A 25864-nucleotide genomic window follows, 5' to 3' on the forward strand; every position below is an offset into this window, starting at 1 on the left:
GTTAGTACCTTGATTTCAGGCTTCTGGTTTCCAGAACAGTGAGAGAATAAATTTGTTTTAAGCCATCAAGTTTGTGTTAGTTCATTGCAGCAACCGTAGGAAACCAATACAAAAGCAAAATCATGTTAGTTTACATTTAAGAACCAAGTACAAAAAGCAAAGAAGTCATGACCACTCACTCATACATACATGTATTTGGCAAAGCAAATACACCACTAGCAAGAAGTCTTCGTCATTAGAATCCTTTCATATGATAATGACCTTGCATTTAAAAACCCAAGACTGTTATAAAATAATGAAAACGTTATTTCACTATGGAAATGCCTCTCTTCTTGCTTTATTTTACCTTTGTCAAGGAGGTGGTTTTATGCTCTTGTATTCATTTGTTTCCTTAGTACCTGGTATGATGCTTGACAAACAGTAGAGACTCCACAATGCCTGCTAAATGAACAGACTGAACTAAATAAAGTTCTTCCATTTTCAGACATTCTACAATTCTATAAGACCACAAAAGAAACCTATCTACTTAAAGCTGGGAGAGGCCATGAATAACATTTGTTTTGCAATCAGACTAGGAAGCATTTTCTGAAATCTTTGCTTGAGGACTAGTACTCAATTATGACAGTGAAAGGATCACTTTTAAATAGGGAAAAAAAAACAAAAAACATGTGCTTCACCATAAAGCAGGAATTCTAGAGACTCCCTTCCCTCAAGTATTTTAAGAAAAATACTTGGCCTGCCTCAGGACAAACTAGCAAGTAAAAAAGTGACAAATCAAAAAAATACCACATTCATCTTGAATTTAATTTAAAGAGGGAGAGGGAAAAAAGCAAATTTCAATCAGCTGGAGTTTACATCTTCTATCGCTGTGGAAATTATAAGCATAATTCTCCTATTTACCAGGAAGCGAAGCGACTACAGCAATCCCAATGAACATTTTGTTTTTAGTAATCAAGAAAGTTGTCCGATAACGGGTCTATGTAGGCTAAGCAGTCTTCTAAATCGAACTCCCCCAGTAGTCAAATAAATGATCATATGCAAAAATCACGAAAACATACTTTAAAAAAATTTTTTTAATGTTTATTTTTTAGAGAGAGAGAGAGAGAGAGAGAGAACTGGGAAGGAGCAGAGAGAGAAGGGGACAGAGGATCCCAAGCAGGCTCCACACTGTCAGTGCAGAGGCCGATGTGGGGCTCAAACCCACAAACTGTGAGATCATGAACTGAGCCGAAGATGGACGCTCAACCAATTGAGCCACCCAGGCGCCCCCAAAACATACTCCATAATTTTGAATTTTGTTTTCAACATCATAAAATATAAAGACAGCACTGAAAGAGGACCATAAACTATAATAATTACTCAGCTGTAAATTACTTCTTAGCATCACCTTAATCAGCCTCTCTAACCTGTACTTCACTAGGTCAAAATAATAGTTATTTAGAATTACAAAGCCGAAGAGGCCCACATCTATCTAACTGCATAATACCTCCACTCCCATCTTGTGCAGGACTCTCCCTGACAGCATCCCTGGCAGAATAGCCATTTGGCCTCCCACGGGAACACCTGCTCTGAGAGAAAGCTTTTGACACGGCAAACCAACCCATTATGACATAGCACCACTAGAAACTTTTACCTTTACTGGGAGGCACATCTGCTCACCTTTCACTTCTACACATTCCTCACAATTCTACCATGTACAGCTCATCAAGAACACACCCACAAGCTCCTGGCAGTCCCTGGATGAGAACCGGTGGGGACGGAAGCACTGAAGCAGGTATGGCCTGTGGGGAACTGAAAAGCACATTCTGTCCTTCAAGAGCTTCGTGACCATGTGTGCAAAGTTAGCATACAAGATACATGATGCAAGTACTGCAAGGCTTACACCAAGTATCCTAGAAAAATTTAGAGAGAGCAGAAAAGTGGCAGAGAGCACTGCCATGGGTTAGATGAGCAGAGTAGTTTCTATGGGTAAAGCGAGTGAGTAGCAAAGCCTGGCTTTTCACATAGTGCAGTATTGATAGATAGATACAGTGTAAGGTTAGGCTGGGGCCGGATTGTTAACAACAACAAAAACAGGGTATAAGGAGAGTAAGTATAATACCCTTGAAAGCCAAATAGAGGGGTTGATCTCTGCTGTAGCAGAAAAGAAGGGAGCACGGAAGACTTCTTGTCAGTGAGGAGCACCATTTCAAGACTAAGGTTAGAGGTCCATATTCTATGAGGTAAAACTACACAGTTCAAGAGTGACACATAATATAGGGGAGGGATACAAAGGCCTAACCCAGGGTGGGGGAAATTTGGGAGACTTTTAAAAGAAAGTAAATTGGTCACGATGACACACTAAAGGGTAGAAACATTCAATGAGCCAAAGCTATAAACCTAGGTGACTGACATAACTCAAAGGAGAGGAAGACTGTCTTAGAGAAAGAACTTCTGTGCAGTTACTGATCTACCTCAATGTCACTACTTATCTGCCTTGTTCAGTCAGTAAGAAAACAGCTGACAGAAGATGAGGTGCCTTCTACCCACCAGCATAAAGAGGCTAGAAATGGCATTTGACTACATTTTATAACCAGAACTAAAGCACTAAGGGAATAACTGAGCCCAAGGCACTAACCAAGACACTGACAGACTCCTCAGCCACTGCAAACTTTAGAGCAGTAATAAAGCTGAGAGGTAAAATGACTGGATGACAAGATGGAATGGGAAGGGAGGAAAGCGACTCTTGTACATTCAAGAACATCCCCGTTTACTTCCTGATCGCCTGCTGTTGCTAGGATGTAGGCCCTTCCCCCTTCCCCCAACTGGTGAGTGGGGGAAGGGGAGGGGTAGAGAGAGAAAAAGAAAGAACTCCTAGAGCATGGACCGAGCAGGGAGAACAGCACTTCAAGAAGAAATGGGGTAGGTGACAGTACGAAATGCTCAAAGGGTGATGAGCAGCAGACTTACCAAAGAGTAGGGCAATTCCCAATTAAGGGGCTGGTGTGACCTAGGGAAGACGTCACAATCACCAGTTTTAAAAAGCCAAATCATATTTGTTAGCCTCTAGGAAGGCAGACATCGGCTCCTCTATTTATAAACTTTCAATCTACAAATTTAGAAGTTTCCACAGATGCAAATCAAATAAAACCACGTAGATTCTGCCTGCCACCAACAGATGAAATAAATCAGTCATGCCTTATACGGTATGTCACTCTGGACTTATGAACAAGGCCATTAACAAACATCATTTCAGAACCTAAACATAAATGCTTCTTTATGTTTTTTGAATAATTTCCAGTGAAAAAATAGTGTTTGCATGGCATTGGTTTTAATTACTAAAATACCTTACTGATATGAATTACCTCAGTTCTGATGATGGGTGGATAACCTTTACTAATAATACAAGTGTCCTGTATTTCTTTTAGAAGAAAATGTGCCCTGGGGCGCCTGGGTGGCTCAGTCAGTTGGGCATCCGACTTCGGCTCAGGTCAAGATCTCGTGGTTTGTGAGTTCAAGCCCTGTGCCAGGTTCTGTGCTGATAGCTCAGAACCTGGAGCCTGCTACATATTCTGCTGTGTCTCCTCCTTTCTCTGCCCCTCCCATGCTTGTGCTCTGTCTCTGTCTCTCAATAGCAAATAAATGGTAAAAAAAAAAATTTTTTTTAATTAAAAACAAAAGAAAGAAAATGTGCCCTGAAGACACCCTCATTCATTCTTTAAGCTAAAACTCTTTTCAACAACTTGAATAAAGGTACCTTTTAAGCCATTAAGAAAATATTTCCTATCCCATCTTTACAATAAGGGTATTAACTTAGCACTTCAAAGTAATATTCCAAAATAAGTGATACTTGGAAAATCTTCTCATACAGACATGCTGTCTGCTAATTAACTCAAATATCACCATCCTTTCTGTATTAGAACAGCTAAAATTGGTCCAGGGAAATTAGTACTACTGTATAAATCAAAATTCCCCAAATAAAGGAGGCAAGAAAGACTTTTCACTAAGGCATCAAACATAACAGTTGCTTCAGTCATACCTAGTCAGGTGGTTTCTCTTGCCTCATGGGTCAAATGAGAAAGACTGAAACTCTTGATTATTTTCCTACAGAATATTGGATACTTCTCAGAATTAAAAGCTATTTCTTGAGGGTTCATCTTATTATATACCTTAAATCACTCTTTTGTTCAAGATAATAACTGGTATATATCAAGGAGGTCTTTACGCAAGTGTTGTAGAACTAGGAAATACAATTTGCCCTCCTCTTCTAACCAAGTACTCATCTTCCCAATTGGAAGGATTTTTAGATGTATCAATGAGATAGGAAAAGCAATATTATATGATGAGCTTTTCTTGATCCAAGTTGAAATACCCATCCTACACTATCTTATATGCCACTGGTTCTCAGCAAATACCTTCATCAGAGCATCCAAATTAAAAAATATTTATTATACCCTCAGTTTCCATCATATGTATAACTTACTAAAAGTGTTGAGCCAAAACTTACTAAGAGTATTAGATATTATACATGCTTATGTGTAAATAACTTTACTTCCCACTGGAAGCAATATTTAAGGGATAACTATCATAAAAGTAAGTTAGGCTTATAGGAATGAATGAAACTGTATAACCAGCAATTTGAATCTTCCACATATACAGAAAATAGGATTTTTATTTTTCTATCTTTTCAGTGACCAAAAATATGCTATCATAATCGTCTCTTCCCTTACTGAATTCAACAAGAAGATGATATATTTCCAAAGAATCATCATCATTTTCCAAATATTTAGTCAATTACAGCAGTCAAGGATATATTTTTTTAATGATTTTGAGTGTACAAAGTAACAGAAATGATGCCTTTCCTTGTGGAGCAAATGATACCTTTCAAACCGCAAAGCATAAAGCATGTTTCTCCACTTCCATTTCTACCACTTACAGGAATTTGTTTGCTTTTGTATTAAAAGCAGAAATGCATATCAGGTTAGATTTTTATTTCTATCAATCACAGTTACATTTGTCACTATTTTGATAAGACTACTGCATAACTCACCAGGGGAAAGAGACAAGTTGATAAGTACTTTAAGAAACCACTAATATTTAGAATTAGACTTTTAGAATAAAAAGGTCATCCATTTACTCATTTCTGAGGGTCAAAAAAAAGGTAGTACAAGCACAGAAAGATGATTAGCACATGTGCTGTCCTCCTACAAGGTACTTTCTCCATTTCATAATAATGACTCCATCCACTTGACAGGCTTTCCCTCTCTATTCATCACCTTACAAAACAAAATATCGCCTGTATGCCAGACATGATGCAAAGTACTTTATATACCATATATCTTACAACTTTGCAAAATAATCATCCCTACTTTTAAAATAGAAAATGTAAGGATCAGAAAGTCAAGGAACTTTGCTTAATATCAATCACACAGCTACAAAGGGTTAGAGCTGGGAATGGGCTAGGTCTTTCCAGCATCAAAGTCACTCTACCTTCTGGTATTGTCAGTTATCCTGGAAATCCACCCCTAGAACTATTTCCATAATTCATCAACTTTCCCTGAAAGGGATATACACTGCATATCAAGGCTTCTAGGGAGAGAAACCAAGTAGAAAACATGTTTGAAGCACTCAAAAATATTTCAGTCTAACAACCTGTATTTACAAACCCATATATTATCTCTTTTACATCATTATAACAACTCTGAAGCTGAAGTAGTAATTATATTATTCCTATTTTATAAATGAGGAACTTGTGCTCGCTTTGGCAGCACATATACTATAAATGAGGAACTGAAACTTTACAGTATCTGGTATACACTACATACAAACACTTGTTAAATGATGAAGACTCGAATAGGTTAAGTGACCTCTCCAAACTAGTGGCAGAATAGGGTTCAAGTTAATACCTCAGTTATAAAACCAATGGCCTGTACAACAAAATGCAACTGTCTCCATTAACTGCTATCATCATTATATACTGAATTTATATGCAGACTAAGTACAGTTATAAAAAAGAGGTAAGCAGATAACTTACTCATTTAATAGTCACACTTTTAAGCCACTTTTGTGAGTATAATAATGACAGTGTAATTATCAGCATCAGAAGACCACAGGAGCTGGAAGCTAGTCATGCCAGCTCATTACTTCAGTGCACACAATTTTAATACCACTGGACAGACAACTTGAAAGTTACCCAAAAAAGGAAATGTATTCAATCATTCATCACTCATGGATTCCCTTATCAAGCAATATTTGTTGAGCACCTACTATGTGAAAGAAACCAGGAAAGTTGGAGTGCCTATTATATACCATGGACACATTCACAAATAGTCTTATTTGTCTTTTCAGAACTCTGCAGAAGAGGTCTTTATCCCCATTTTGACAGGTGAGAAAATGGAAACTCAGAAAGGTTTAATAACTTCTTAAAGTTAAATAGTCAAGGTAGGAGTTACTTCCAAGTTACGTGAACCCAAGCAGAGGCACACACACAGGGCCATCTTCTGTGGTCCCACATCAACAGTGCTCTAACACTCTACACCAAGGTCAAAAGAGAGCAACACAAACCTACTTTTTCAAAACATACATGTTACTGTTAAAAGTCCTTCCAAATATGCAAAGGAAGAAACTGGAAGGACATATATATTAAAATGCCATCAGTGGGTAGGATCTGAGCTTTTTATTTTCATTACACGTTTCTGTACCAAGCAGCATACTGCTTTCAGGAATCAAAAAATATGGTAGGAAAACTTTTAACATTTGAAGTTACTACAACTGTAGGTTGTGACCCACCCTGTCATATAGGGAGAATATTTTTAATTTAGCATGGGGGCCCACTGGGATAAATACTGGCACATTAGGCTACTCCCAGCAGGAGCAACTGGGCCAGGGCTAAAGAGATCACTATTTCCAGCAACACTATTAGGAAGTTCCACCTTATTGGGGTCAGGTCAGCAATTCTTTTTTTAATAAAATAAAGCACAGAAAAAAGAAAGAATCAGTAAACATACACAGTAAGAGTAAGCACAATTTTGCAAAATGTGTTTTAGCCACATGACTACATCTTCTAACACACCATATCTTATGCATAGTATGACCACCACGCCGTCCTCCTGGCTGGTCCTTGGATATGCTTGGGACACTCCCACATTTGGGACTCTACCCCTGCTTTCTTCCTCAAGAAATCCAAATGACTGGGGCACCTGGGTACCTCAGTCGGTTAAGCAGCTGACTTCAGCTCAGGTCATGATCTTGCAGTTCAAGCCCCACGTTAGGCTCTGTGTTGACAGCTCAGAGCCTGGAGCCTGCTTCGGATTCTGTGTCTCCCTCTCTCTCTGCCCATCCCCTGCTCACACTCTGTCTCTGTCTGTCTGTCTCTCTCTCACTCTCTCTCTCAAAAATAAATAAAACCATTAAAAAAAAAAAAAGAAATCCAAATGACTAACTCCCTCACCTAGGTTAAGGCTCACCTTCATGAAGCTTACCAACTACAAGTCCTCTATACATTCCTGATCTTCCTTGCTACCCTAGCTCTACCTTTTTCCATACACTTAACAAAATTATTGAGCACAACTTGCATAAGGTATTATACTAGAAAGTGAGATCTAATAATAAGAGAATGTGATACTTTCTACTACTTTTTGTTCTATAAAATCTTAATAGAAAACATGTAAGTAATAACAGCTCCTACGAGTCAGACATAATACCTATATTATTCCTTAGAAGTTAATAGGCAAGATAAAGTAGCAGATCCAAGATTTGAGCCCAAGTCTCTGACTCCTAAACTGAACATTCTTCTAAAAGCTTTCTCCTTAGCCAATATACTTTCAAGTTACCATCAAGGGAAACATTCTTCAAATTATTTCTGGAAGATATGAGCACAGGGACAATTAAAAGAACCAAATATTTTTGCGACACTGCGGTACTTTTGTTACTTGTGAGTCTTGTGAGATCGTAAGACTTCCTATTAGAATCAGAATCCATTCTTAGTAAAAACTGGTGCTATCAAGAAAGCTTAAGGAATGAGTCCATTTGAATAGCTGTTTTCTAAAAAAATATTTTGACTATAGGGAACCTGGGTGGCTCAGTTGGTTAAGTATCCAACTCTTGATTTCGGCTCAGGTCATGATCTTGCAGTTCTCTACTCATGAGATCAAGCAGGACTGGGCTCCCTGCTGACAGCATGGAGTCTCCTTGGGCTTCTCTCTGTCCCTCTTTCTCTGTACCTCCCTCCTTCCCTCTAAAAATAAATAAATAAACTTAAAAAAAAATAAAAAATTATGCTGACTACAAAAAAAAAAGTAGTTCTTTCTTCCTAGCTCTTTCAGATGTGAAATCATTACAAAGTGTATGCTTCTCAGCAGCTAGCTAAGATTTTACTGCACTTGGGCCAAAACCATAGTAATGAAAGTCAAAGGAACTAAGAAAGTCCAAATTTTCTTTTCTCAAGATAACTCTAAAATCACAAGTTATCTGACACTTGAAACTGTTCTTTCAAGCAAAGAGATAGACTTCAATGTGGTGTTAATTTTTTAAACGTTGGCATTTCACCTCTACATTTTCCAAACCTTCAAATACAACAAAACAGCTCAAAAATAGGCATGTAAACATGAGAGTATCTCGTCCAAAGGACTGACAAATTTTAACTCCTTTTAATATAAGTATTAAATATTAGTCTATCTTCATGAGTTCATATAATTTCTGGCCATTCTGAAACAGGCAGAAAGAGATTCACATTAATTTGTGGATTTAATCAAATTAGAACATTAGGCTCCTGGCAAGGATATCCTTCTGATACCTGAAACAAACAAAAGGTATCAACAGGCCAACTTTTCACAGGCCTCAAAAGGGATTTCTAAAAGGTAGCCCTCAAAAGGGATTTTACCACAGCCCTCAAACTGCAAGCCCTCAAATTCCAAAATCACAGTTAGAATCCATCAGAATGCCCATTAGATTCCCAGAACGGACTATTCAATCCTACTCAATATTCAGTTGAAAAACTAAGGCATCAAGAAAAAAAATGACTTGCCCTAAGCGACTGTGAACTAGTGAAATAATCAATACTAACACATAAACTCTTACTTTCTAGTTTAACTGAAATCTGTTAGCAAGCAACCAAAAGCCAAATCTGTGCTCACTGATAAGATTACTGACATTTTCCAGGTTACCATTGTCGCTCTCCAGGCAAGACATATGTTGCTCACAAGCTGTGAAACACTATTTGAGACATTTTCCTCATTATCTCAATTCGTCTTGATTTCTGAGGTGGACAGCAACAACAAGACCTGAACAGCACTATCCAATAGCACTTTCTGCAACAATGGAAACATTCAATTATCTATCTGCACTGTTCCATAGAGTAGCCACTAGTCACTTCTGTCTTTTGTGCACTTGAAATAGAACCACCACAGCTGAGGAATGGAATTTATATTTTACTTAATTTTGATGAACTTAAATCTACAGCAAAACTCTAGACAACTATACCTTCAGTCATTATTACTGCATGTGATCCACTCATGGTTCTTACATCCCTTCTCGCCTACTGAAGCAAGCAAGACACTAACGGTACAATATACCACAGAAATAAGAGAGATATCCAATTCCTTTCTTCCAGGGTCAAAAACTCTTCTGATTCGTAAAGAACTTTTCCTAAAACCTCTTAAATCCAATCACCAAATTTCCCACTACTAGACTATGATAATTTTAAGGAAGAAATGAAAAGGTATTCATACTCTCCTATTCATTCAACAGTTTTCTTTAGCTCAATATACTACTAGAACGCTTGTCTGAGATGATTTCCTTCTTCTCTTTCATCTCTTTTCTCTGTTATATTAGCAATTTTCATGTCTACAAACTCTGATGACCTAGAGTTAAATGTAATGCTCAAGGTTTTGCACAATGAGAAAACCACAGGTCTGGAGGAATCATAGAGATCTTGACCACAGTATCACTGAGGGAATCAAAGCAGTTAGAATTTGAGTTCAATCTTTACAATAACATAACCAAGACCTGAGAATCACAGCAATACAGAAGAAACTTTTCCAAAGCGGCATTTTCCCTCCTTCTTGAATGGAGTAATTGGAATGCAGTGAGAATCCACTGAAGACCATGATTTTTACTTTGGCTAAGGTAATAATGAGCTGTTTTGTTTTTTTTTTTAATTTTTTTTTTCAACGTTTATTTATTTTTGGGACAGAGAGAGACAGAGCATGAACGGGGGAGGGGCAGAGAGAGAGGGAGACACAGAATCAGAAACAGGCTCCAGGCTCTGAGCCATCAGCCCAGAGCCCGACGCGGGGCTCGAACTCACAGACCGCGAGATCGTGACCTGGCTGAAGTCGGACGCTTAACCGACTGCGCCACCCAGGCGCCCCAATAATGAGCTGTTTTAAAGGAAACTGGCCAAAGGGTTTGCCAACTTCTTGCGGGCCAATTCTGACATCTGGCCATGTCAGCAAGACAGCAAGATTTCTTAGAAACAAAAACAAACAAATAAACACCACCACAGGTATTCATGTAAAAGATCTATTAAGTTATTCAAAGGCATAACCCTTTCTATTCATTGTATTCAGGACTGAAAATCAGCCCATCAATTTCACTCTTCAAGGCCGTACTTATCTTTCTTTTTATTTTTTAATTTTTTTTTTCCAACGTTTATTTATTTTTGGGACAGAGAGAGACAGAGCATGAACGGGCGAGGGGCAGAGAGAGAGGGAGACACAGAATCGGAAACAGGCTCCAGGCTCTGAGCCATCAATCAGCCCAGAGCCCGACGCGGGGCTCGAACTCCCGGACCGCGAGATCGTGACCTGGCTGAAGTCGGACGCTTAACCGACTGCGCCACCCAGGCGCCCCCGTACTTATCGTTCAAGAAGACTTCTCGGATTCTTCCATTGAGAAGTAATTTTTTTTTCAAACATCTACAGCTGTACTTCTCAGACTTTAATGGTCATATATGAATCAGCTGGGTACACTGTTAAAATGCAGATTGATTCAGCCAGCGGTGGGGGCATTGGAAGAAACTCCCAGTTGATGTAGATGCCTAGCCTTACAACCACACTTCTGGGTAGGAGATCTATGAACCACTTCTACAAATACCTTACAGGCACCTATCACTTTCCTTTTGGAATTTTAATTATTTACATACACATCTTCTCTTCCCAACTGAATTATAAATTTCTTGGAAGCATGATATGCATCTGAGTTATATTTTTCTCTTCCACAGCAGATAGCAAAAGGCATTCAAATGACAGGAAGCAAGGAAAGAATAATACCAATGCCATAAAGTTCCTGCAGCCTGGGCCACAGATAGTTCCTCTCTATGGAATCAAGGGTAGGCTAAAGATCAATAAATGCTATGAAAAATCAAACTTTGTAATCACTTCCTTGGTTAAATGAAATGGAGCACAGCAATGGTCAAAATCAGAAAAGTTGTGACCAAAGCATGCTTTTCCTTGCACTGGATGAGAGCAGGTACAGGCCCGCAACTTGTTGAAAAGGTAGATTTTTTGAGAAGATATCCAATTACATTGTAAGTATACTAATTAGGGGAGTTGAACTCCTTTCTGAAAAACAAAAGAGACTAAAGAATCCTTGAATCACTGATTCCAATGTCCTTACCTTATACACTAAAAAAATCTAGTTAGGTGATTTATCCAAGAATACGATGTTAAGTACATGGAAGAGACAGAACTTGTACATAAATGCCCTGACATGAAGTCCAGAATTCTTTGCACTCTGCTACCTTTTGAACAGACATTAAACGAATAGACAAAGGAATACCACGTTCCATTATTCCTAGACTATATCTTGTGAGTATTTCCATTCTGATTTACTAGAGGAAGAGTAAACAACTCCCTGAAAGGACAATTTGGTACAATGTATCAGAAATGCCAAAGAACAGACATGCCATATGACCCAAGAAATATAATTCTAGAAAAGTATCCTGAGGATGTATTTGGAGATATGCAGTAAACATCATATATGTATCTTTTGTACATATTTTTCTGTGAAAAATTGGAAATAACCAAGATCCAAATGTCTTCACAAAAGATGAAGTAAATTATAGTGCATCTAAAAGCTAAATTACCATAAAGCTATTAAAAATCATGGTTTACAGTATAGAAAAAGTTTTCAATAACTGCAGCAATCAGAAATCTTCCCCAAGGCTTTTCAAGTTTTAACCCATCACAAATATTACTGAATTCAGAGAGGGTAGTACTTTCCAGTGCCTCTCATTCTAGCTGCATCATAGAATCACCGAAGGAAATCATGAGTTAAGAACTTGAATGCAAATGGACTTTACCCATAAAAAAAGCTCAGTCACACATTGAAGGAGAATCAAATTGAAATACATTGAGATACCATTTCTCACCTATCAGACGGACAAACACCCAATCTGTCAACATCATACCTCTGTTGACAAGGATACAGGGAAATTCTGTTACACTGCTGGTGAGACCACAAACTGGCAAAACTCCTGTGGAGAGGAATTTCACAGAATCTAGCAACAGCTACAAAGTTACATATACATCTACTGTGGGCCTTAGCAACTTAATTACAGGAGTCTACCCCAAAGATACATTAGCAAAAATATGTATGTACCAACTAATCTTTGCAGAACTATTTGTTACAACAGAAGAATGGAAACAAGAGTGGATGTGGCACATCTACCAAGTGGAACAGTAAGTTTAAAAAGAAATAAGGGATATATCTATCCTGATCTCTAGGATACACTTTTTTTTATTATTATTTAAATTCCAGTTAGTTAACATACAGTGTAGTATGTATTAGTTTCAGGTGTATAGTTTAGTGATTCAACACTTACATCCACTTTTAAGTTTAAAAGGGAAAAAAAAAGTAAAGTATATGCTATGATTTATCAAAGGGGAGGGAGAAACATATACACATAGACTCAGACTGCCTACTCTTAAAAAAAAAAGCAATTAAAAATTGAAAAATTTTTAAAGGTTTCTTATATCAGGAGAGAGAAAAGCATACAGACAGGAATAGAAGCTAGATTTGTCCAAATATAGTTTGCTTTATAGGTTTGGTTTTTGGAAGCAGTAAATTTTACATAATTATACACTAGAAGGTAGGTTTTTAGAAGCTAAAAAAATGAAAGCTAAATGAAACAAATGAATTTAAACAGAGTTGGTGGCTGGTACCACATAAATTACAAATTTATAGGAAACACACGGAATAGAGAAACATAAAACCACGCACAAGGATATTAGCAGTATCTGAATATGGGAAATTCTGCAGGACAAAGGATCCATTTTCCTCAACAATAAATTACAAGGAAAAAAATGAGGAGAGAGAACATAAAGATATGTAAAAATTTTTTAAGAGACACATGAACCAACTGCCACGTATGGACTTTATTTGGCTCCTGCTTTCAATTTGTTTTAAAAAATTTTTTGAAGCAATCAGGAAAATCTGAACATTGACTATATATTTTATGATACAAAGAAATTTCTGTTTATTTTTCCAGATTGATAATGCTATTCTGGGTTTTGTTTCGTTGTTTAGTTCTTATCTTTTAAAAAGACATACTAAAGAAAAAAAAATCACCAGGGACATTTTTTTCTTTAACAAAACAATGTTTGAGTCCCACAGATATAACTGGTGGGGTAAAGGGCCAGACATTATTTTATTAAAACTGCCCCAGGTGATTCTAACCAGCAACCAGGTTTTGTAAACCACTAATCTAGAGCAAGTAATATCAACCAAATAAATAACTCACCTAGTTATGAATGAAACTACAAGTACCCAAAGTACTCTTCTTGAAGACTGTAATCTGTATTTATTATTGGTATTAATGGCAATAATGACATCTCTGAATTCTACTGTACCTATTTTTAAGGTACTTATAAATTACAATTATTTATTATATATAAATTATAAATTATTACTTATAATTAAACAAATGTTTACTTAGCTCTCTGATTTACTTAGCTTTCTAACTTAAACACATTTTTCTTGGGGTGCCTGGATGGCTCAGTCAGTTAAGCATCCAATTCTTGATTTTGATTCAAGTCATGATCTCATGGTCACTGGGGATTCTGTCAACACAGAGTCTGCTTGGGATTCTCTCTCTCCCTCTCTCTGTCCCTCCCTGACTTGCTCTCTGCCTCTCTCTCAAAATCAATAAACTTAAAAATATTTTTTTTCCTGGCTTCCTATACCTATTGAACAAACCAGGAACAATGTCAAAAGCCTTCAGGTCCAGGCACGATGCAATTAGAACTGGTAAGAACTTATGATCTATAAACACAATTATCAAGAAACTCAAGAGAAAACATCTTCAATAAAGCCACTGGAGTGTTACAAATCTCTGAACCACAGAAGAGGCTACTTAGAATAAATCAAACAACTCCATCCCAATTTAGTCTTATTTCTCTTATTTCACCTTTCCAGAACTCATACACAACCAATGCAGCAAGAACAACTGCTAAGAAATAATTAAGGGGAAAATAATCACTTTCAGTCCTGAATACATCCATCCCAGACAGAAAGATAAGCAGAAAAAAGGTACTGACTTTTTTACTAGAATGACAAATGAAATAATATCCTGTGAGCTGCTATGTAATGACTGTCACATAACAAAGTGAAAACATGATGCCATGCTATATCTGGCCAGGTGCTTTTCTCTGATTCAAGTAGAGCGCCTTAAAAGCACACACACCTGGAAGCAATTTCCCAATCCAGATATTACATACATGGGTCTGCAGCAGATAATCATTGCTATCTCCAGCATTCAAATCATCCACAAAATATGATGAACAGTTACGGGGGCACAGATTACATACAGTTCAGAACTAAAGTTATAAATACACACCAACTGGATCAATCTAAACTCTAACAGAAACAAAATAAACAGTGAGGGATAGAGAAGATATCAGGAGGATGAAGCGCTCACTGCATTTTCCAGGTGACTCAAATTTCTCTTCTGATTTGTCCCAAATCGGTGCATCTAGAATACCTCACTTTGTCTAAGGCATACTGCAAATTCAGTGGAGTTTAAAAATAATTTAAAGGCAATGGGGGGATTTCCTAAAGCAACCCTGGGTGGGGGGGGAGGGGAGAATTCATTCTCTAAGACCTCGATTTTAAATATACACATATATGTTTAAAAAGTTGTATATATAGGGGCGCCTGGGTGGCGCAGTCGGTTGAGCGTCCGACTTCAGCCAGGTCACGATCTCGCGGTCCATGAGTTCGAGCCCCGCGTCAGGCTCTGGGCTGATGGCTCAGAGCCTGGAGCCTGTTTCAGATTCTGTGTCTCCCTCTCTCTCTGCCCCTCCCCCATTCATGCTCTGTCTCTCTCTGTCCCAAAAATAAATAAATGTTGAAAAAAAAATTTTAAAAAAAAAGTTGTATATATAATATATAAATACAAATGCAAAATACGTATGAAAGCCCAGGAAAAAAGTTATCACATTGAGCTTATGCTTTAAGTTACCCATCCAAGAAAGGCTTTTTAGGCATACAGTGATGATATTCCAAAATGTTTTTGAGATCAGGGAAAAGAAAAATATTTTTCTACAGAAGTTTAGGATTATAAGGGGCACCTGGGTGGCTCAGTCGGTTAAGCATCCGACTTCGGCCCAGGACATGATCTCAGGGCACTGGGCTCTGTGCTGACAGCTCAGAGCCTGGAGCCTGCTTCAGATTCTGTGTCTCCCTCTCTCTCTGCCCCTCCCCCACTCACACTGTGTGTGTGTGTGTGTGTGTGTGTGTGTGTGTGTCTCAAAAATAAACATTAAAAAAATTTTTTTTAAGTTTAGATTTATGTTTCAGCTATTACCTTAGGAACACCACTAAATCTGAATAGATCTAGTTCTTTAGGGCTGAAGTACATAGTTTCCTTAAAAAAAAAAAATATTGTAGTAAGGGAACATACAGCTTTTTAGGGCGGGCTATTTGAGGGAAAAATGATGACCTCAGCTAGGTGAGAACTTGGATATTCAATGACTGTACGTGGGAGGGAATAACTTGAAGTCTGAGAGGGGAAGTTGGAGGGAAGAGGAAGAAAGTACACTGGGGAAGATAAAGGACATATTTTTAGACAGGTGGGATGCTGAGTAAGCAGGTTCCATCACTAGAACAGAACTGACCAGTTAGATAAGTAACACAAGCAGTGATTAAACAGATGTTTTATAAATATTTGCTAACTAGTATATGATTATTCAAACTATTTGGTAAACACTGTGTTCAAACTGAATCTAGCTTGACTTGTAATTCTAGTTTTATTAAGCCTTTTCTTGGGCTTTATTTTCCAGACCATTAATTTTCTAGGTATTCTCCAAAATGTCTTCTAAGTCTCTATTTCTCTACATTTACTTAAATATACAAAATGTTAACTAGACTTTAGTATTATTAGGGGAAAAAAGTCTTTTTATACTTAATAGGACTTGGAGATTTTACATTAAAAGCAGGAATTATTTCAAAATAAATACTTTCTCCTTCTTAAACTTAGTCCTACAACCAAACATAACATTCCAGGAAAGTGCATCTGATGTAATCTTCCTATTCAGTATTTCAACTTTTCTTTCTAATGTCTTAAAACTTGTATCTTTTTGGTCTTTGTTTCTTGTTTTTTTAGTAGCCTAAGTAATTTCTAGCAGACAACTCATAATTCAGACATTTTATGAATAGGGAAAAAGGTTAGTATCTAGGAGAGCAATCTCTAGTAACAATGAGCTTTAATCCAGTACTTCTAGAAGGAAAAAGCACAGTGTATAATGAAATTATCAAAAATAGCTCTATACAGAAATATGGCCTTTTGTAGCAATGTGGATGGAACTGGACAGTGTTATGCTAAGTGAAATAAGTCATACAGAGAAGGACAGATACCATATGTTTTCACTCTTATGTGGATCCTGAGAAACTTAACAGAAGACCATGGGGGAGGGGAAGGAAAAAAAAAAGAGAGGGAGGGAGCCAAATCCTAAGAGACTCTTAAAAACTGAGAATAAACTGAGGGTTGATGAGGGGTGGGTGATGGGCATTGAGGAGGGCACCTGTTGGGATGAGCACTGGGTGTTGTATGGACAAATGGAAATTTGACAATAAATTTCATATTTTCAAAAAAAGCTCTATACAGAATATTGTCCTCTATACAGAAGTCACTCACTGCTGTATAAGAAGTGGCAATAAGACACTTCATCATTTAATATTACATGTTTATATTCAACTTTTAGTTCTCAAAAGTACTTTAACATCCCCTTTAGATGTTCATAGTGCTTTTTCTCTGAAAAAATCCAAATATATGGCTTTTGAATATGAATTTTAAATCAGAAAGAAAAAACAGGGAGAGGAGAGAGAAATTAAGCGAACTTCAAATACAAATATTAAAAATGTAACGTGATATGGTGGAGTAAGCACTGTAAGTCAAGAGACCTGCTTCAGGTCCCAGTTTTGCCAGGAACCAGCTATACGCCTCTGAGTCACTTAATTATGCTTTTTAAGTTGCTAAAGAAAAGAAAAAAGTGATTTTTGATTTAATGTTTACCTTAAATTCGGCTTTTTAAAAATCTACAATTAAAGTATTTTCAAATATTGTATTGTAATAACGGCTCGATGAAAGGCACGTCATTTTGCCATATGGAGTCCGCTTTCACTTCTGTCTCTATTTGACTTGCAGCCTGTATTACTTAGGTTGCACATTCAAGATGTACTTTGGAGAAAGACGGACTGGGGAAAGATTCCTTTATACGATGGGATGGAGCCAAGCAGGTGAGGGAGAGTTTAGGAATAAGTGCAAATGTATGCAGAAAACCTGGTCATTCTCAAACTAGGAGCACTGAAAAAGACTTCTGCTTAAATTTCGGGGTGGGGGTGTGTATGACAAAATCTGAGGGAGGCCTTGAGCTGAGGTTTTCAGATAATCACTGCCTCCACCCTTCAAACATTTATTCTCCTGGAAGACTCCAAATCTGCCTCCAGTTCCGGGTTCCCAACCAATCGCATCAAGCCACAACAGAGGGCTCTGCCTACCCGGGCACCGTTTCAGGGCTCTTAGTGTGAGATTCACACGACCCCAGCACCTGTCGGCCTTCCCAAGAGGGGACGGGAGGGAACAGTAGGTCTTCCCCCCCCCCCCCCCCAACCCCGTCCTCTTCGACTCCACCTACCACCAGGTCCAAAAGCCCTCGAGACTGAAACAACCTCCGTTAGCCTGGGGGAAGGGAGAGCTCCTCGCCCGTGACCCTCCCACGTATCCTTCCCCCACCGCTAACTCTCCAATTTACAGAACCCAACCTCCGACTGTGGTTTCTCAGGCCTCGGGTACCCCGGGCCTGGGAAGCGTAAAGACGCATGCGGAGAGTGAAGACAACGGGGAAAGGTGCACTCTTCGCCACCAGAGGAAAAGATAGGAAGGCAAGGGTGGGGGCAGCGGTGTTCCCCCTTAGCTAGGGCGGGAGGCCGCCCGAGCGTCTGTCGAAGGGTCTGTCATTCCTTCACTCACCAGGAGCAGCAGGGAGCATCTAAGGTCGGGTAATGATAGGAAGACGGCAGGATTCATGGTAACGTCGGGGTCCGCGCCTGGGACTGGGCAGGGTTGGGTTGGGTTAGGAAAGGGCTGGGCTCCGGGAGCCGGCGGCAGCGGACGATCGTCCCGGCAGCGGCTCCTCGTCCTCTGGACCCGGAGCTCCAGCGGCGAACACCCGGGACAACTTCCAGAGAGGCCTCGCACACCCTCACTTCCGGGTCCTGCCCACCTCGGAGCATATTGGGAAATGTAGTCCTGCACCACTCTCATCGAGCACGTCACTGGGCATCCAGAACTTCTTTCCCATCAGACTCTCCGCCTAGGTACACAGAGTTCTCCGCGCGCGGGGCCCTGTGGGATACAAAGAGCCGAGGGCGGCGAACCTCTGTTTTTAGAGGATGGGAACTACAATTCCCAGAGGGCAGTGCGAGGGAACGCCTCGGGCGGCCTTCGGAGGGTTTCTGCTAGTTTCAGCGCGGTGGGGTCTGTCCCAGTCGGCTGTAGTGTACTGTCCTGGCGGGAGGGGCGGCCCACTGCGGGTCGTGCCTCCTGGAGCCGCCCCCGGGACGTGAGTCCTGGAGGAGGCGAGGGTGAGTAGGAAGGGGCCTGGCTGGGGAAGCCCCGATCGATCTGCATCGCCTTGGCCCCTACCTCAAGCTCAAGGCCCTCCTGGCCTCGGTTCTGGCCTGATCTTTCATCACTAGCCTCCTCGCCTGCTGCCTTTTCTTTCTGCGCTAATTACTGCATTATAAAGTCGGAGCCGCCTATCAGGGCCTCCGTTGAATGAGTGGATGCCGCATCTCTAATTGTCTGTGGGCTCGTAGAAGGAGTAGATCCGGGACAAAATGGGAAAGCACGTTGTAAACTGAAACGCGTAACTGTGATCGCTACTAGTGCATGGATCCCTACCTACAGGACAGTTACGAATTTCGTCAGCCGAGCCGTTCAGGATCTTAACCTGGCCCGAGTTAGCTCCCCAGCCTCACCTGTAAATACCAAGCCAGGTCCCCGTGTCCCACCTGATAGCTACACAATCAGTACTAAGTACCGGGGAGGCATTCTGCTTTTTTGTGGTTCTCCCTACTCCTTGCCTGTACTCCAGCTTTCCTCTGCCTTGGAATGGCCTCAGCCCCTTCTCTATCTGGAATGCCATCTCAAATGTCACCATCTCTGAGAACTTGCCAAAACACCAACCCTTTAGTCCTGATCAAAATGAGTCTTTGCTTGTGACTGCAGCACCACTAGTCTTGTACAGTTATATTATTAGAAGCATTTATTACACTGGCTGGTTTTATAATTAGTTAATGATACCTGTACATTATAACTGACAAAGTAGTTTTGATGTTCATTTATAAAAATTATTTACAGAAGACATGAGTACTAAACGTGTGTGTGTGTGTGTGTGTGTGTGTGTGTGTGTGTGTGTGTAACTAAAAAAGAACCCTAGAGAATGCTTTTCCCAGGGTGGCATTATTAGATGGTGGCAGAGCCAAGACTTTTAGTTAGGTCTCCTCTCTCCTAGTCCTGTGTTCTTATCCTTATACCACTCCCTACCTGTCTGACAAAAGAGAAATGAGGAATTTAAAAAAGATCAGACGCTCATGAGTATAACCTCTTTAGTCCAAGAAATTAAACTTTGATCCTGCTCACCCTCTGGACTTAGCACCCAGCCTATGACTTTTCATTCGACAAACACTGACTGAACACCAGCTATGTACCTGTTACTATGATAAATGCTAACAATTACGAGGTGAAATGTATAAAAAATATATTTAACTGAGATCTAAACAGTGTATTTTTCAAAAGGCATATGAAGAGGCTTGTCTGTGTGTGTGATTCTGATATGCCTAAAAGTGATCACTTAGAATCTAAAATGGTACGTATTAGAGTTCAGAGCAGTGCCTAGTACATAGCACTCAACTTACTGAATGGATCAACAGTCTACCTTTTTCATTGTTCGTATTTTACAGGAAATCAGAGAGCTGAGGTAGCCTAAGGAGATGCTATTTATTATTAACAGAATCAGGCCTAGAGCCCAAGTGCAATTCCTCTTTTACTGTGTTCCCGCCTCCATCCATTTTGTAGCTTCTTTCAAGTCATTTTAATATAATCCTGTCTATGACAGTGGTCTTTCTGACATGACATACATGACAGAAGTGTCTCACAAAGCCCATATTTTCTGCCAGCATGTTAACTCAAATTGTCAGCAAAATAAAGACATGAAGAGCTGACCTTTACCAAAATTAAGAAAACACTTTCACTTTGAGGCAGAATTTGAACCAATAATCCTTGTCAATGACAATGCAAGTACTAGCTCATCAGTAGTGATAAATTTCTCCTACAAAACTCCCGGATCCTTAGGAGTCACAGAGATTGGAGTGACACTTTGGTGAAATCAGAAGAGGGTTTGTCTGCCCCTTTGGCAGCTATTAAATGGATGATGAGCAGCTGCTTTCTTTAGATAGGCGTGTATGCTCCAGTTGCCCATGCTCACCATGACTCCCGCTGGGTCTTACACTATTTACTTTCCTGGTCCTTGCAGGCATTCAACTGGGGAACTTTGATATAGCATCTTACATTTAGGAAGGAAGTTTAAAATCATAGATGCAACTACCCCTTTGTCCTTGAATTCTTCATGCTGCATTTCTGACATAATCTAGCCTCTGTTTCAACAGTCTTATGCTAGAGAACTCACTATTTTTCTATGCAGCTACTGAGTTTCTAGAAGGTTCTAGCAAAACATATCGGGTTACCAGCCAGAACAAAATTTTTCTAAATGAAATATGGTTGATCCTAATGATGTGGTTTTTCCAAGTAAAATCCTGAGGTGGAGATCTCAAGCTAGGTATATTTCCTTGATGGGCAGAAGGTGAGGACAAATAAAAATTGTCCCTTTTGGCAGCATGAGAGAAAGAACTAAGTGCCTTCTAATTTAGCACTTAGATCTAGTTGATTCTGACCTGACAGTAAATTCACATCATACCCATTTTGTGGCTTGATCATCACCTTTAATCCCAATATCAAATCTGATGTTTATTATTATGTGGAATCACAACAAAAGTCACTGTGGCTTTTGAGCCCTGTGCCTAAGGTTAAATACTGAGCCCCCCTTTTTTTTTCCTCGGGTAACCCCTGAGAAGGGTCTTGGAAGCATCCATCCTTCTCATTTTCCAGATGACCAACTCGTACAAAGGGTCATTTATTTGGCCAACATTGTGGCAATTCTAGGACCAGGACTGCAGGCTTTTTGAATCTTAGTCAACTATTTAGATTCAGCCATATTTATAACATACCCATTCAGGACGGATGAGACAGCTTTCAGAAATGTTTCCTGCATATACTCATGGTTTAAATCATTGTTTCAGGGTGCTCCAGTTGTGGAGAAGACTATGAACAGGTCAGAGAACTTGTTCTTTACTGGCTCCTCATTAGCATCCCAAGTTCATGCTGCTGCCATTAATGGAGATAAGGGTGCTCTTCACAGGCTCATCATAGGTAAGTGGTCCCCATAAATACAGAACCTTTAAAAATAACTCTGTCCTAGGGGAGTGTGTTAATCTTAGTCTTAGTTGCAGTGTACTTATACATTTTAATGGCAATGTATCATTATTTATATTTCATACCAGAACTTGAACAAGAAAGTAATTAAGTCCTAAAACTTAAAAAAAAATAAAAAAAGTTTAGGATTAGGTAAAAAGTTCTTGAGAAATATCTGTATGTTTGACACTAAATCTGGATATGTACTCAAAGGTGCCAAGAGAATTAATTCATCTTTATAATAACAGAGATCTAGAATGAGATGTGGATAATGATCTTCAAAATTTAGTATATACCCAAAGTACTAAAGCTTGCAAATAACTTAAATTGTAATGACTTAAAATTGATTAAGTGTTCTCCCTATCATTGAGTCAATTGATTGAAATAGATTCAATGTTCTCTCTATCATATACATAGAGGTCCATATAAAAATGCTAGAGGGAGAGAGCAAGGTGAGTAGGAGAGAGAGAGAGTATTCAGGGACAAAAATGGGTAAGGATTTTCAGATATTGTAAAAACCTCATTTCCACCTAATCAGAAGTCATTTATTTATTTAAAGAAAATAAATAAAAATGTATATTAAAAATTTTTTTTAATATTAAAAAAAATTTTTAATTAAAATTTTAATTTATTTTTGAAAGACAGAGAGAGACTGAGCAGGAGAGGGGCAGAGAGAGAGGGAGACACAGAATCCAAAGCAGGCTCCAGGCTCTGAGCTGTCAGCACAGAGCCTGATGCGGGGCTCGAACCCACAAACTGTGAGATCATTACCTGAGCCAAAGTCGGATGCTTAACCGACTGAGCAACCCAGGTGCCCCCAAATGTATATTTTTTAAATCTTTTCACACACCAGTGTCTAGTGACGTGATTGACGACTTGGACTGTAAAATAAAGTTCACACTACTTCAATTTCCATACTGGTTCCTTCAGAATTTATTTTCGCCCTACCTTTCCAGTTTCTCGAAAAACTTCTATCCATGCACCCTAACCCCTGACTAGGGGTTCCATTCCCTAAATGCCATGAATTTTATCTGTCTCCTCTTTTCTACCTCCTCATTCTTTTCTACTACACTCCTGCTTATCTTTAAAGACAAAATTCTTTTACTACATACCCTGTGCAGGCTTCTCTTTTCTATCAGAGACGTTCCCTCCTAATACCTCAGCTTCATGTCAGCTACCGCATCCACAGTTATTTCCTGGAATGAGACATCTTCCACTGCCTCTGAGCCACTCATTCAAACATTCCACCATTCAATTAAAACGCTTACTTCCAGTTCACCCACTAATGAGAACAATAGTTTTTCAAGTCATTAAGACTTGCAGTCCATTATCTTCTGCAGCTTCAACCATCTATCTCCTTTTGTCTTTCCCCCTCCTGCCATTGAGCCCTGATCCCATAGTCTACTGTTCAAATTCGTACCTAAGAAAAATTGTCTTTTCTCCTCACCTTCTGTTGCACCTGGCTGTTGCGACCCCAGCTATAAATGGACCTAATGCCAACCCCCGAACAATTCAACCGGTCACAAAGATTGGTAGCACCCTAATGTGGTTACCTACCTCAGATAGGCACCCAACACTTTCTACTCATTATACCACATTTCTCCATAAAGAGTGTTTCATACCTTCTCAGTCTCCTGAAATCTCTGGCCACCAATCCTCCCTCCCTCCGCTCTCATCCAATGCTTTATGTTCCCTACAGAAAATGAGCTTTAAGAAGGAACTCCCTCACCTTCCAGCATATCTAGAAATCGACCTACATCTGCATCCATCTTCTTTCCTCTCCTCTTCTCTTCTCTTCCCTTCTCTTCTCTCAAACAGACCAGATATCCCCTTCTGTCAAAGGTCAGTTCATCCACATATGTTCTGTATTCCATCCCTTCCTATCTTCTCAGGGACCTTGCTCCATTTTGTGTATAAACTTCTGATTACTACCCCTTCAATCTTTTCTTCTATATTCTTCCCATCAACATGTAAACATGCTCTAATGTCTCCATTACTTAAAAATCCCTTCCCAGGGAGCCTGATTGGCTCAGTCGGTTAAGCATCCAACTTTGGCTCAGGTCATGATCTCACAGTTGGTGAGTTCGAGCCCTGCATCAGGCTCTGTGCTGATAGATGCTGGAGCCTGCTTCAGATTCTGTGTCTCCCTCTCTCTGCCCCCCCCCCACTTGCTCACACACACTCTCTCTCTCTCTCTCTTAAAAATAAGTGGTAAACATTAAAAAAAATTTTTTTTTAATCCTTTCCCTATTCCTTCACCCCCCTCGAGGAGCTGCCATAGCTCTCCATATCTCTCGACTTCCCTCATAGCTGTATCAGTCATAGCCTGAACTGCTCTGGCAGTTACTTAAGAAAGATAGAAGTATGTTTTATTCTCATCATAGTACAAAAATAAGTGGGCAGTCTATGGTGGATAGACACTTCCACTTCACAAAACCATCCAGGGAGGCTGCTAGGACGTGTCTGTCTCGTCAACATGTGGCTTCCATCTTGGGTCAAAGGCAGATACTTCTGTTGTAGCCATAGCCCAGCCAGCAGGGGTGGAGAGAGTTCAGAAAAGCCATTTGTCACTTAGGAGGCGGACTGGACTTAGACACAGAGCCACACCTAGGAGAAAGAAGGCTAAGGTATCTCTCCTTTGATGGCATCATGCCCAGCTAAAGCTCAGAGTGCTCAATTCTTAGGAAAGAAAATAATCAGAGAATGGATATGGGTGAGGGGTGACAATTGTCACTCTCAGTCACCAAAACCAAGCTTCTTGAGCTATCTGCACTCCACTTCATTACCTCAATCCACTCTTTTATTAAAAGAAAACAAAACATACTTATTCAGAAGTATATATAAGGGCGCCTAGGTGGCTTGATTGGTTAAGCATCCGACTTGGGCTCAGGTCATGATCTCACGGTCCGTGAGTTCAAGCCCCGCATCAGGCTCTGTGCTGACAGCTCAGAGCCTGGAGCCTGTTTCAGAATCTGTGTCTCCCTCTCTCTCTGCCCCTCCCCTGTTCATGCTCTGTCTCTCTCTGTCTCAAAAATAAATAAACATTAAAAAACTTTTTTAAAAAACAAATAAATAAAAAGAAGTATATATAGAGAGAAGTACATGCAACTTACATGTAATGTTAATAAATAAATATAAAGCAAACATCTATGTAACTGCCATTAGGTCAAGAGACAGAGAACATTGTTCCCCTAGAATCCCCTAATACCTTCTACCCTACTCCTTGGAGTAATTTGCTTTCTTGACTTTTACAATAATAATTACATTGTAATTTTACCACCTAGGTATAGATCTTAAACACTATAGTCTAGTTTTGCCTTTTTGAACTTTTTTTAAGTGTTCCATGTTTTCTTGTACTGAAAGTTACGTATACAGTTTTGTCACTTTCCTGCTCAAAATTCTTTGCTTCCCATTATACGTGGAATAAAACTTAAAAGTGCACCTGTTCCTCTTTCCCTCTCCAGCTTCACCTTTATCCACTCTGTTCCGAGAAAAACTTGCTCTCTTTCATTTTCCCAAACCCACCAAGCCCTTGTCTGTCTCACAGCTTTTGCTGGAAATACTGTTCTCCCCATTTTCTATCTGACCAATTCTTACTCATCCTTCGGTCCTCAGATTTTAGGTCATTTCTTCAAAGAGGCCTGCCGTCAACATCCAGTCTCAGTGAAATTTTTTTGTTGTGTTCTCTCTTAGAACTCTGCAGGGTTTTCTTCATTGAACTTGTGTATTTATACATATGACTATCTTAATATCTCTCTCCCATAAGCTAGTAGCCTCCATGAGTATAGACTGTGTCTGTTTAATTCATCACTTTATTTGCAAAACCCAGCACGGTTCTGGACACATCATAGAGAC

General features: G+C 39.5%; 2 protein-coding genes across 4 annotated transcripts in view; one reads left to right on the forward strand and one right to left on the reverse strand.

Annotated features, from left to right (window-relative positions):
* Positions 1 to 18757, reverse strand: part of ERP44 (endoplasmic reticulum protein 44) — a 97012-nt gene extending 78255 nt beyond the window's left edge. The window contains exon 1 of the mRNA XM_040481824.1: positions 18449 to 18757. Coding sequence (XP_040337758.1) covers positions 18449 to 18742 — 294 coding nt within the window. The 5' untranslated portion in view covers positions 18743 to 18757. The remainder of the gene's footprint in view (positions 1 to 18448) is intronic.
* A 125-nt stretch (positions 18758 to 18882) lies between these two features.
* INVS (inversin) overlaps positions 18883 to 25864 on the forward strand; it is a 157327-nt gene continuing 150345 nt past the window's right edge. Inside the window, exons 1-2 of one of the 3 annotated variants that reach the window (XM_040481818.1) lie at positions 18883 to 19062; positions 21838 to 21967. In XM_040481818.1, coding sequence (XP_040337752.1) covers positions 21862 to 21967 — 106 coding nt within the window. In that variant the 5' untranslated portion in view covers positions 18883 to 19062; positions 21838 to 21861. The remainder of the gene's footprint in view (positions 19063 to 21837; positions 21968 to 25864) is intronic. The other 2 variants (XM_040481817.1, XM_040481823.1) reach the window with 2 other exon arrangements.

This window comes from Herpailurus yagouaroundi, unplaced genomic scaffold (genome assembly GCF_014898765.1).
Source record: "Herpailurus yagouaroundi ecotype Mexico unplaced genomic scaffold, PumYag 160, whole genome shotgun sequence".
Taxonomy (NCBI): Eukaryota; Metazoa; Chordata; class Mammalia; order Carnivora; family Felidae; genus Herpailurus; species Herpailurus yagouaroundi.